The 13,310-nt window shown below is 42.2% G+C and overlaps 1 protein-coding gene across 1 annotated transcript in view; it reads left to right on the forward strand.

The window, feature by feature from the left end:
- Nucleotides 1–13,310, forward strand: part of SIK2 (salt inducible kinase 2) — a 212,251-nt gene that overhangs the window by 158,914 nt on the left and 40,027 nt on the right. The window contains exons 7-8 of the mRNA XM_068240935.1: nucleotides 5,900–6,120; nucleotides 8,659–8,811. Coding sequence (XP_068097036.1) covers nucleotides 5,900–6,120; nucleotides 8,659–8,811 — 374 coding nt within the window. The remainder of the gene's footprint in view (nucleotides 1–5,899; nucleotides 6,121–8,658; nucleotides 8,812–13,310) is intronic.

Consider the following 13,310-nt stretch of genomic DNA (forward strand, 5'->3'; position numbering starts at 1 on the left):
TGAAACAAGCGCCAGAGATCTCCTCCTAGAGTTTGTGGAAATTATCTTGAGTGCTTTGTGGTTCTATAAAATTTAGTCATTAATTTGACTCTTCGTTGCTGACGAGGCTAGATCTGAATTTTCTGTTAAAGCAAAAATATGATATAATAAATTGTAGGTGTAGTACGGATAATGAATAGAACATTAGTAGCACAGAAAAGTCTCGTATTTTTATTTTCAGTTTATATAGCTTTTTTTTTTTTTTTTCCCCATAACCACATCATATTGTCACAGTTGCAGTTTTAAAAACAGTTTTAAGCTATTAAACAAATCAGAAATAATCAGAGCAGTGCTTTTCAGCGCTGTTAGATTTGGGCGCAGCCATAGACTATAATGGGAATCACATCTACAGCGGTGCTCAGTGAGTAACGTCGGAGTAGTCAGAACCCGGAGCCGAAGTTGCTTGAAAAACACAATAATTCGGCGTCCAGCAATCGCTGGAAGCCAAATTATATCATTCCTCACTATCCATGGCGGCCTGGAGGGGGAGTAGTAATCAACACAGCCTGGACTTGTGCAGAAGCAGGATCAGCCATATACCGGCTGAATCCTGTGCCCAAGTCTACCGGCGCTAGATTAGCTTTTGTATGCAAAATAATGACTCTTTAACCCTCCTGGCGGTCAATTAAACCGGCATTTTTTTTAATCCTGTAGCTAGCCTAGCGCTGTGCAGCGGCAACCTCCCACCCTCTTTGATCGCCTCTGGCGATCAAGCCCGTCCGGAAATCCCGTTCTGAACGGGATTTCCATTAGGGCTTCCCCCGTCGCCATGGTGACGGGCGGGATGACGTCATCGACCTCGTGACGTGAAAGGGAGTCCCGATCCACCCCTCATTGCTGCCTGCCACTGATTGGCCAGGCAGCGCATGGGGTATGGGGGGGGGCGGCGGGTAGCGCCGAATCGGTGCGGAGCGGCAGTGATCTGGCAAAGTGCTAGCTGCGTGTACAAAAAAAAAAATTATGCAAATCGGCTCAGCAGGGCCTGAGAAATCCTCCTGCGCGGCGCACCGCCAGGAAAGTTAAAACTTTCCTGCAGTAAAACCTTATCTCAAGCTGTCTCTCACTGCTTCTTGGCTGTTTAAGTGCTTCAGAAAACAGGACTGTATTCAACCCAGTGGGTCGAATGGCTTCCTGTAGCTGACCCAAGTTGGGTCGGAGAGCTCAGAGAAGTCCTTTTGCATAGATAACTGAAGTTTTTTTTAACGCTTCCTGCACTGGAAAACCACATGAGACTCTTTTCTTTGCTACTGATGCTCTATTTTTTAGCCGTACTACACATACAATTCATTATCTCTTAAGTTTATTTTCGCCTCAGTTATGTCATTTACAAGCACTGAGTACATGCTAATGTGCCTATTCAATAGACTAGAAATATTATTTTATTGTTCATTGGAAAATATTAGATTGACTTAATCATTTAGGATATGGCTTCTGCTAGAGCGTGGGTCTGTAGAATTAGGAGAAGTCATATTAGCGCTGATAACGGGCACTGAACAGTGGTGCACACGTTCCTGCAACACGCACACCCTAGAGTCGTGCACGGCTGCTAGCGACCTGCGCCATACCCCCTGCTTTGTGCATGCCACGTGGCCCTGTGCACACGCATGGACGCAGAAACCTGGCATTTTATGGAGTAGGATATATATAGTCTTTGAAGTTACAGGAGCATGATCTCGCTGCCTGCAAACATCTGTGTGACAGTTCTGTAAATGTAATTGACTCCTGACAATTAAAAGTGTGCAGGACAGCTTGCATTACATGAGTGTTTGTGTTCCCTGCAATTTGAGACGTCTCTTCTTTCTTCCCTAAACATCATTTCATTAATTTTGTGTTTGCAATCAAAGTGTCTCTCCTGGGATCGTTGCATGGTAACGCTGATGGTACAATCGTGCCACCTCGCCATAACATGCCCGCTCCCCGTTGCTTGGCCTTCAGGCTCCTGTTACCTGAAGTGTTTACTGATCTGATCCCTGAAATGTGAACCCTCCAGCCCTGGCTAAATCTGGCATGGGTGCTTTATATGTATGTACACTGTGTAGACAGATATTGTGATGCTTAATCAATGACCATACAGTACTACTATCTGGTTCTGCTTTTCCCTCGAACCTTGCAGTAAGGCCAGTACTTCCATAAGGTCAAACTGGGCAATAGCCCAGAGCCCTAAGCTTATCAAGGGCCTCACAAGTCAGGCATTATAGATCACAAGTTTAATGTCAGTACAGTATGAGAATGTAAGGGGCCTCACATTGCTTTTTGCCTAGGGCTCCATGTTACCTAAAATCATCCCTGCCTGTAGAAACTGTTTAGATCTATGGTGACTATTAGTGCCTCTATGCACGCAGCATAATTGAATGAACACCATTATATGTCTATATACTGTACATAGAGACAACAAAGAAATTCCTGTTTATGGATGTCTGTAGTCACAGTTCTTAAATCGCATGTGTGCTTATTGGACAGCACGGTGGTGTAGTGGTTAGCGCTTTCGCCTTGCAGCGCTGGGTCCCTGGTTTGAATCCCAGCCAGGGCACTATCTGCATGGCGTTAGTATGTTCTCCCCGTGTCTGCATGGGTTTCCCCCAGGCCCTCTTTTCCTCCCACATCACAAAGTCATACAAATAAGTTAATTGGCTTTTCAGTAATGTGGCCTTAGACTACGATACATACACCACACTATACATACATAGCCATATGACTATGGCAGGGATTTGATTGGGAGCCCCTCCGAAGGACAGTTAAGGTACAAAACCATATATTCTGTACAGCACTGCGGAGGATGTCTTAACTATATAAATACTAAACAATAATAATTTTGTATAATTTTATTTTGTGCAGAGTTATGTTGTGTACATAGTAACGTTAGCGACTGTCTCACAGCGCACAATCTGATCCCTACCATAGTCCTAGTCTAACGTTCATAACATGGTTTTCAGGGATGATTCTAGGGGAGAGCCAGCTAATCTAGCAGTATATTTTTGGCATGTGGGAGGAAAGTGCCTGCAAGAAACCCACAAGGACATGGGGAGAACAAATAAACTGAATGCAGAGAGTGTTCTGATCAGCCTGGCTGGGACTGTAGTGCTACAGATCAAGAATGCCAACACTGTGTTGCCCATGCCCTTTCTGTTCAATAACTCTTGCCCATGGGATCACTGGCCCATACATGCCATAAAAATGCTGAAGGGGCATAAATCAGTGCTATGCATTTGAGGAATAGGTACAGGATGGGTATTGTGCCACGTTAAAATAAGTACATTTAATAATTCTATATATAGTAGGTGTATACTTTTTAAAGGAAGTTGTCCATCCAAAGATAAAACAAATTGCCAGAAAGTAGATAGGATCCCCAAAATATATGTAACCGCCCCTTTTTTTTATATAAAATGGGTCCCTATATGTCCCCCAATTTATTTATTTATTTATTTTTACCTGGTATGGGCACTTTTGCCCAACTGCAGGAAATATCAGTGCCAGCAGGATTTTGGAAAGTTTTTCTCCCAAGTACAATAACAAGCTTATCTCAGCATGCAAATAACAGAAAGCTCCTATTTTGGATAGGATAAGGGCACCTAGACCAGAAGGTCATTGAAACCCCCTCTCCTGTTAATGCTGGGAATACACATTTAGTTTTTGTGGCAGATTTACTTTCTGATTGATTTACCAATCGTTTTTCCAAACGATTTTCCAATTGTTATTTCTATGAGAAAATTGATCAGAAAAACAAATCGGACCTGTCGGAAATGATCTATCAAGCCATCTATCTGCCCAAAAGTAAAAACTCATGGTATATCCCCAGCATAAGAGTGATGTAAGCCTTTTGTCTAGGTCATGTTTACTGTGGGAGGGATCGTAAGCTGTGTCAGTAGGGAAGGAAAATGAACACTGAGCTATGGGTGGGTAAACTAAATAACTAATTTCTTATTGGATGATTTAAAAAAAAAAAAAAGTAATATGGAGTTTCATCCCACTTCAATTCATACTTTTTACATACAAATCTGCTGCTTTTACAGGTTTGCTGGTAATGTTCAGTGACTCTTTTATAGGTCATGTGAATGTAGGACTTTATTTTCGCCATTCTAAATGTTCTTCATTATCCTGATTTATAATCCCTGACTGGACAGTTAGTCCAGATATTCTGAACACATCAAGTCGTGTTATCGCTGTGGTAACAGATTGGCTCTTAGTAGTTGTAACAACGTGACAGAAATGCTTCTGGGTCATCCATGTCCTTCTCCGCTCAGCTTCCTGTCTTAGCTGATGTTTACAAGTAAAGAGAGACAGGATTAATAATGGAAACGATAATCTTTCTCCAGATTCTTTGTGGTGGAAACATAGACCTCAGGCTACGTGTGTGACGTATGGAAATTCATTAAACTGTGATCCCCTGGGGCTCCTCTGACTTTTAACCCGTTCTTACGTGTTGTAACACGATAAAAACATTGACAGCTCATTGTTTATGTCCTTGAGAACTTAATCTCCCTACAGACATACAATTATAGCTCGATTGAGGTCTGTAGACACGACTGATTGTCTATTCCTGACATTGTTTTGGAAGAATGGAATTCACCTGATTTTGTGTCATCCCTGTCCTGTTTACCTGCATAGTCAGATATTTATTGTTCCCTTTTACATTAGATATCACACAATGATACCTGAGCAACTTGCCTACCACACAATTTCAAAGGGGAGGAGAAGCAAGCTGTACTGCAGTGGAGATCGCATTTAATCCATGAAATACATATCCTGTCCATCACTTTAGTCTGAAACATAATTTATATTAATTTATCAACCTGATTTTTAGAATTTACCATGTTCAATTCTGGATTTAGTTTGGCTTTTTTTAGCATTGGATTTTCTGGTATATAGAACAGGCAAAATATGTTAATGTAGGCATATTTTCAGAATTGTGATTCAAAGTCCCAGTTTAGCCCGTCCATTTTTATGCATATGATAGTAAATCTGTTTTAACTAATACTGTGCATAGTTTCCTGCATAATTCATTTTTTATTTTTTTTACAATAAATATAGTTAAAGTAACTGTCTGCTGCCTCTTCTAGCTGAATTTCCCTTTTGGACAGTTGTCCAAAGTCTTCCACCTGTACAATAGTCACCCACATGAGATGGTCAGGGTAAAAAGGACAGCAGCCAGTCTCCTCCTGTTCGCTTAGTTCACCAGACCCCTCCCACCTTCTCCCTCCACTGAGAGTTTAACTCTTTGTGTCCAGTACTGCAGCATTACATATGAGCAGTCTTATCTCCCTGTTCCATATTAGTATGTTAAAAATTGTAATATTTCACCCATCCAAGTATCTTTACAAAGGGTTAAATAAAAGTAATGAGAGATGGTTGTTTATTTTTGCTGGCAAGGCAGGGTGATGAGAGGTACACACAAATGCGTGAAGGTAATTGCTTTATCATTACACATGGAGTATGGAGGAAGTCTGACTGCAGAGCTGGCCACCAATAGAGAATGTTTCAGCACTGGAAGAAGGCATTTAGGGTCAGAAGATCTGCTCTATCCTAGGGAAGGAACTCCCATTCTGCTGACATCACAGAGCTAAAAGACCAAGGTAGAAGCCAGCAGAGAGGCATTTGAAATCTCGTGCAAAAAGTATAGACGTGCAATGCACAGTACTTTATGCTTCTCTAATTGATACATATTGATCCTGTGAATTAAAAGAGTAGGCTAAAATAGGGCTTTGAGCAAATTTACACGCTCAAATTTTCAAGCTAAAAGCATTAACTGACTGGAGTTTCTGCAACCTTTCCAATCTGTGTTGATGGTTTTTCAGTGTTATGTTTATCCTCCAATAGTAAAAGCTTGTATATTTATGGTTTCTTTTCTGTTTCTTGTATCTAGATTGTGAGCACTTAATTAGGCGGATGCTGGTGCTAGAACCTTCAAAACGTCTATCTATTTCTCAAATCAAAGAGCACAAGTGGATGATGGCTGAGGTCTCATTACATCGGCCTGTCCTCTATGCACAGAGTCATGAAAAGGATCCTTCAATTGGCGAATACAATGAGCAGGTTCTGAGGCTCATGCATAGCTTGGGTATTGACCAACAAAAGACAAAAGAGGTAAGAATAATCCTATAGAGCAATCTGTATACAAGATTTAACCTCATGGTGGAAATCGGGGGAAATTCTGCAGCCGTACTCTGGATCAGCCTAGTAGTACAGCTGTACAGCATTAAGAAGTTACACCAGCAGGAAACTTTTAGATACCGGAGTTTGTAGAATAGATTTGTATGGTACATACAGTAAAGTGGCTAACGAAGGGTGCCAGCGCTCAGTATAAATAAAATGCTTTAAAACAGCTGGTACTGGTTATAACTGTTGCTTTTAATGTGGAAATTGAGCCTTTGACCAGGGTTCAAATCCCGGCTCAAGCCAGTATGTGAAACCGTAAGCATGGTTTTGTACTTCTTCTACTACTTTGAATGTCCTATAGATCCTAATCAGTTTGGCCCCATGAGATCAAGCAATATCTAGTTTAGTTTAAGGGAATCCGAGAGTTTTTGCCAGATTCCGCCTAAAATCAAACTGAACCAATGGCTAGTAAGGCGGCCTTTGGCCCCCTCAACTTCATCTACCCACTAAAATCTAGTTTGAGGGAGTCATCAGTTCTGCACTGGGATGCCAGACTTTATGCAAACAATTATCAATTATTATTTAAGTGACTTGTTCTTTGATGGCAGGCCTCATTTGCCCTGAGGCCTTCTGTCTCCTCAGCAATTTCAGTCCAACAGTTTATTTTAACTCGTCCAATTGTTCTACTGAGACTTTGAACGTTTACTGGAATCTTTGAGAGTGTTTTTAATAAAGTAAAAAGAAAAAAACACTTTGAAAAACAAATGATCAGTATCAACCATGACTAAATTCAAAGTGAAACTATTATAAATTATTTTAAGAAGAACTGTTGAAGGGTGCTACACCCAACCTACACAGCAATATGTAACCCTACATGTATGTGTGACCTTTGCACTATTGTATTTTTACAAACTTCTTTTTTTTTTCGTAGGTTTGTGAGGTCTCGTTCACACTCTACGCATTGCCGTGCGGCAACACGTATATTGTGCGCCATACGAGAATATCAAAAGTGCATGGCCTGCCCTGTCTGATGTTCAGACTGCATGCGCTGCGCAGCAGTACGATGCGCTGTCGCACTGCTCAATGCATTTTTCAGCAAAGCACATTTCACTGTAGTGAATGGGATCAGCAGCACAACGCACAGCAGTGCAGATAGCATGCATGCGTTGCGCTCAGATCGCACTGCCATCTGCTCTTGGAAGTGTGAAAGAGGTCTAAAAGTATATCTAAGTAATTTTATGTCCAAAACTTGCTGAATTTACGGATTGAACAAACATTCCAAATTATTGGCTTACATTTATTTAGATTATCTACATTCAGTAGAACACTAAATGGGGACACAGAGCCCGATATAGTGTAATACGTACTGGTAATTGATGATTCTTAAAGAGTAAGAAAGAGGATACTCACAAACCAGGGTTACCTCATAGGCAACCACTGTATTGGCAGGTGAGGAGATTAGACCTGTCCCCACTCAGAATTAAGAAGTCGCTCTCTGTAGATAGGAAAGAAAGGGGTATATCACCCCTCCACCAGGGGTGGACACAAGTATTGTATGTAGTAAAAAGAGGCGTCAAAATAATAAAATAGACTAAAATTGTTAAATGCTTGGAAGGCAGTGGTGGACTTGCCTCCTAAAAGCAGACACAAAAACTGTCAATTTCAAAATGACATAAATTTATTGACATACTCCACAAAGTGTTTGCAACACTTTGTGGAGTATGTCAAGAAGTATGTCTGCTTTTAGGAGGTAAGTCCACCACTGCCTTCCAAGCATTTTTTTTTACCAATTTTAGTCTATTTTATTCTTTTGGCGCCTCTGTTTACTGCATACAATACATTCAGTAGAAGGAAGATGCTGCTGCTTCTTCCAAGGAGACAGAGGAGGAATTTTTTTCAGCATAGGATTTGGGGTGCTTTTTGGTGTCCGTGCATAAAATATAATTTCAAGTGTAACTACCATTTATGGCGGCCCCCAGTGAAACTTTGATGAAGCCCCCCAATGTTTCCACCCCTTCCCTTGCCTCCCCTTGGTGCCTTCCACAGCCTGGGGGCCCATCTCACAAGGGTCATAAAACAAGTTTGGCCATTATGATCTTCACACCCATGACAAGTGTAGCCACAAAACCACCTGAACTGAAGTATACTGCCCTCTATTGCAGGGATGGAAGATTGGTAGGTGGGGCCCCCCCACAGCTCTGGGCCTCCCTGTGATCACAGGGGCTGTTATCTTCTAGGTATGCCCCTGATTTTATGGTATTGCTTGGGACAGTGCTAGAAAAGGTTATAGTGAGAGTGGGGTCAGGGTTTGGATAAGTTGGTTTCAAAGAGACATGGAGGGTTAGAATCAGGCATGTGCCAGGGATAGGTTTAGTGTTGGGCATATACAGCGTGAATGATGGTGTTATGCTCAGGTGGTAGGTTCATGTTGGCACAAATTATTGTATGGTGCCCAGATAATACTGTAACTATTGCTACCAATCTTGGATCTACTGAATTTTATATGGTCTCTTTTGGTCTTTTTAGTCCTTACAGAACCGCAGCTACAATCACTTTGCTGCTATCTATTACCTGCTAGTGGAGAGGCTAAAATCTCACCGAAGCAGCTTTCCAGTAGAAGCCAGGATTGATGCCCGTCAGCGACGACCAAGCACAGTTGCCGAGCAGACAGTTGCCAAGGTAACAACATCTTCCTTCTTTACCCCATCCCAATGTCCTGGAATGTGGTACACAGTTATCAAAAGCTGCACTTAATTATGACAAATGAAATGAGATGTAACTTAATTTTAGGAATACAAGGCCATTCTGTGTTTAAAATAAGAAATAAAATTATTCGTCTATGCCATTGTTTTTGTCCTGATATACTGTAGACCCGAAAACAGATTTTAACTTCATGACATATTTCACTGCCTCTTTTTTACCATAATAAGAAAACGAAAACACTTAGATGTCCTCCCCTACAGCTCCTCTATCCCTGAGAAGTGCAGCTGTACCTTTGCCTGTCCCTAGGAAGCCGCTCAGGAATGCAGTGCTGCACTGGGGAGCTGGGTGGCAAGATGAGGTCTTTATCCCATTGTAAAGTACATACACAGGAACAATAACTGTCGTCCTTCAGGAACATACATCAGTTATTCGTGGCATGAGCCCTATATAGACACGCTAGTCAGAAACAGCCAAGCAGCGTGTACTCTTCAATGGAGATGGAAGAGGGGTGACAGGGCAGCGTACGATCAAGAGGGTTCTCTGTGGGCAGGGCAAGTGTAAAAACTTGGCATGCGTTCATCCGGATCAGGTCGTTTGGGCACAGCAATCATCAAGCATCTAATAGACTCCTTTGTCAATTATTGCTAATCGGGCAGCCGGGTGATGAGTTGGGAAAGTGGCAATCGGCTACTACATAGGAAATAGTGGTTGCAGACAATCGGCTACAACTAGAAGTTGTTTGGGCACAAAGTTTGTGTTCTCTAGAATATTATAAAACATGTTACTAGCAGCACCATCCTGTGCCCAACTCATGCGTTGCCCGCTATATATACTCTCATTTGCCACTGCCGTTTAGATGTGGTGTGCCATATCACTAAACATCATCCTGGGAAACCCACACATTAGATTCTTGGCTTGAGATTTCATAGAACAATCCTCTCCGCTAAGTTTTGTATGAGTGTGTAAGCAAACGCTGTAATAACAGTGCAGGAGATTTGAGCGCAGACCGTTATAGGGATTACGGCTATAGCGGCGCACACTGAGTAACTTCGGCGCCGTCAGAATACGGTGCTGAAGTTACTTTTAAAGCACTGTAATTTGGCCGCCACCAATACGCCGAATTACATCATTCCCCACCATCCACATCAACCTGGAGGGGGAATAGTAATAGTAATGCTGCCGGGAACTTGTGCAGGAGCAGGATAAGCCATATATCTGCTGTATCCTGTGCCCAAGTCTCCCACCAGCTATTTCATAGGTATGTGTGTGTAAGGGGCTAAAAGGGACCAAAAATCTCTCTTACTAAAATGCTATGCAAAGCAGAAATTTGTCGTCCTAAAACTCCCTGCAACAAGATTCCTAACTTGTGCTAAACTTTCATAAAGTTCCTTGCAACATCTTGTTACAATGAAGCATTTCCTGCTACTGTCGTGTCCTAATTCACCATGCGTCTCGTGCTGGGAACATAATCTACCAGAGCAGGCCGTGGCTTTTGATCAGTATTAAATAGATTAAGCTTCCACTTGGATGTGAATGGTTTCTGCTGTGTATGAAAGATAATTGAAAGTGAAGATCCTGATCATGTTGCAGCTGGGTATTGAAAGATGTTCAGGAATGGGAGGGATCTTCTTTAAGGGCTAGTGCACACCGAGCGGCTTTTTCAACGTTTCTGCAGCCGCTTGCGGCTGCGGATCCGCTTGGTCAATGTATCTCAATGGGGTGATGCACACCAGAGCGGGAGGCGTTTTGCAGAAACGAATCCTCCCGGGGTGAGGCATTTTTTGGATTTCGGATGCGTTTCTGCCTCAATGTTAAGTATAGGAAAAACGCAAACCGCTCTGAAAAACGCCTGTTCAGAGCGGTTTTGCTGGCGTTTTTGTTACAGAAGCTGTTCAGTAACAGCTTTACTGTAACAATATATGAAATCTACGACACCAAAACCGCTACACAATACCGCAAAACGCTAGCTGAAACGCTACAGAAAAAGAAGAAAAAGCGTTTCAAAATCTGCTAGCATTTTGCGGATCTGCTAGCGGGTTTTGGTGTGCACCAGGCCTAAATATGTTAATAGTCACCCACTTAGGAAAAATGAAAGTGAAGTACAACATGGTAAAAAGGTAACATTCTTCTGATATGTAACTGTTTCAATATGTGTGTTCTTATATAAGTCTTCAGCACCATTTAACAAAATACATTTATCCTGGTAATGTCTGTCTCATTACATGTATTCTGAGAGGAGTGCTCTGAGGCACAGCAAGGGACAATAGAGAACTAGCTACATTGTTCACTTTGAGGGACCCATCTCAGGTAAACAGATTTTACGTAGTCACTGGGATAGGTCCTCATGACCAGTTTTGCTTGCAAATTTTCGCATGAAAATGCCATTTTCGATTTTGAGAAAATATTTGCAAAAATACATTGTATTTTTGCAAAATGGTTAAAGGGAACCTGAAGCGAGGAAAATATATTTAAAATAAACACATGACATAGTTGCAAATTAATATTACATACTTACCTCACCGTCAGTTCCTCTCAGAAGCTCATAATTTTCTTCTTACAATGATCCCTTCCAGTTCTGACAATATTTTCTCAGAACTGAAATATACCAGTTACTATCAGTTATATATCAGCTGCTGTCAGTTACAACTGAATGTGCAAGGTAATGTCCAAGTTTCTCTATGGGTGAAGTGTGTGATATTACAGTTTAACACTGTACTGACCAGGAAGCTGTTATGGGGTAAAATGGACGACAGAGAATTTCCTTGATAACAGTGGACAAACAGGACGCAGGAGAGGAGAAAGAGATTGAGGAGTAGACTACACAGGAGGTAAGTATGACCTGTGTATGGTTATTTTGACGTTTTATTTTCAGTTCAGGTTCTCTTTGAAGGAAACAAATTTTTGACAATTCGCCCACCTCCCCCCCCCCCCCCCCCCCCCAAGAAAAATCATTTTTACCGTAATAATTTGTGAAAAGCGCAAAATCGTTGTTTTTAAGTGCAAACATGCATGAAAATCAGACTTATTACAAAATGATTTTCACTCAAAGTCAAATTTAACATCATTTTTGTGAAAATTAATGCAAAAAGCGTATAGTCCTTTTGGCTCATCACTGCTCATGACAAGTCTCAAAACTCTTGATGGGAACCTGAAGCGAGAGGGATATGGAGGCTGCCATATTTATTTCCTTTTAAGAAATACCAGTTGCCTGGCTATCCTGCTGATCCTTTGCCTTTAATACTTTTATTTTATGAACAAGCATTGCAGATCAGGTGTTTCTGACGTTGTCAGATCTGACATGATTAGCTGCATGCATTTCTGGTGTGTAATTCAGACACTACTGCAGCCATATCATCTCTTACATAATCTTGTATCCCCCTTTGGTGGAGGGTTGCGACCCTTTCTACTATCTACAGAGAGCGACTTCTTATTCCTGAGTGGGGTCAGGATAATCTCCCCACCTGCCTTTACAGTGGTTGCCTATTGGTGACCCATGTTTGTGAGTATAACAACTATTACTCTGTTATTACCCCCTTTGTCAATACATACTACACTATTGGGGCTCTTGGTGTTCCAAAGTTTATATCGATCAGCAAGGCTCCCTGGCAACTGGTATTGTTTAAAGAGACTCTGAAGCGAGAATAAATCTCGCTTCAGAGCTCATAGTTAGCAGGGGCATGTGTGCCCCTGCTAAACCGCTGCTATCCCGCGGCTAAACGGGTGTCCCTTACCCCCCGAAATCCCCTCCGAGCAGCCGGGGATCTCTTCCGGATTGAGGCAGGGCTAACCGCCGCAGCCCTGCCCCACGCGCGTCTGTCAGCGTGTATCTCCGCCTCTCCCCCGCCACTCTCAGTCTTCCTTCACTGAGAGGGGCGGGGGAGAGGCGGTGATGCGCCGCTGATAGACGCGACTGGAGGCAGGGCTGCAGCCGTTAGCCCTGCCTCTAGGAGCAGCAAAATCTACGATAAATTTGGTCGTTGATTTTGCGGGGGGGGGGGGGGTTTGGGGTTGAAGGAGGTGAAGGGACCCCCATTTAGCCGCGGGATAGCGGCGTTTTAGCAGGGGCGCACACGCCCCTACTCAATATAAGCACTGAAGCGAGAATTATTCTCGCTTCAGTGTCTCTTTAAAAGGGAATAAATATTGCAGCCTCCATATTCTTCTCACTTCAGGTTCCCTTTAAGTTAGGCATACACACTTAAATATTTTAATAGATTCAATTTGAGAGGCTATAAAAACACAAAATCGAACAAAAATGTATTTGATCTCTCAGCTGGTCATCTCAGGAATCTCCTGTGTCACGGCAGACCAACTAATTTGTAAACACAAGATGTCAACAATATGTCTGCATCAATGAAAGCAGGAACTAGACACGCTGCAGATTTATTGCAGGATTTATATCAGATGTAACAAAGAAATGTTTTTTTTTCTAAAGGTTATTATGCTGTTGCGTATCTTTTAGAGCAGAGAGGAAG

Source organism: Hyperolius riggenbachi, chromosome 6, assembly GCF_040937935.1.
Source record: "Hyperolius riggenbachi isolate aHypRig1 chromosome 6, aHypRig1.pri, whole genome shotgun sequence".
Taxonomy (NCBI): domain Eukaryota; kingdom Metazoa; phylum Chordata; class Amphibia; order Anura; family Hyperoliidae; genus Hyperolius; species Hyperolius riggenbachi.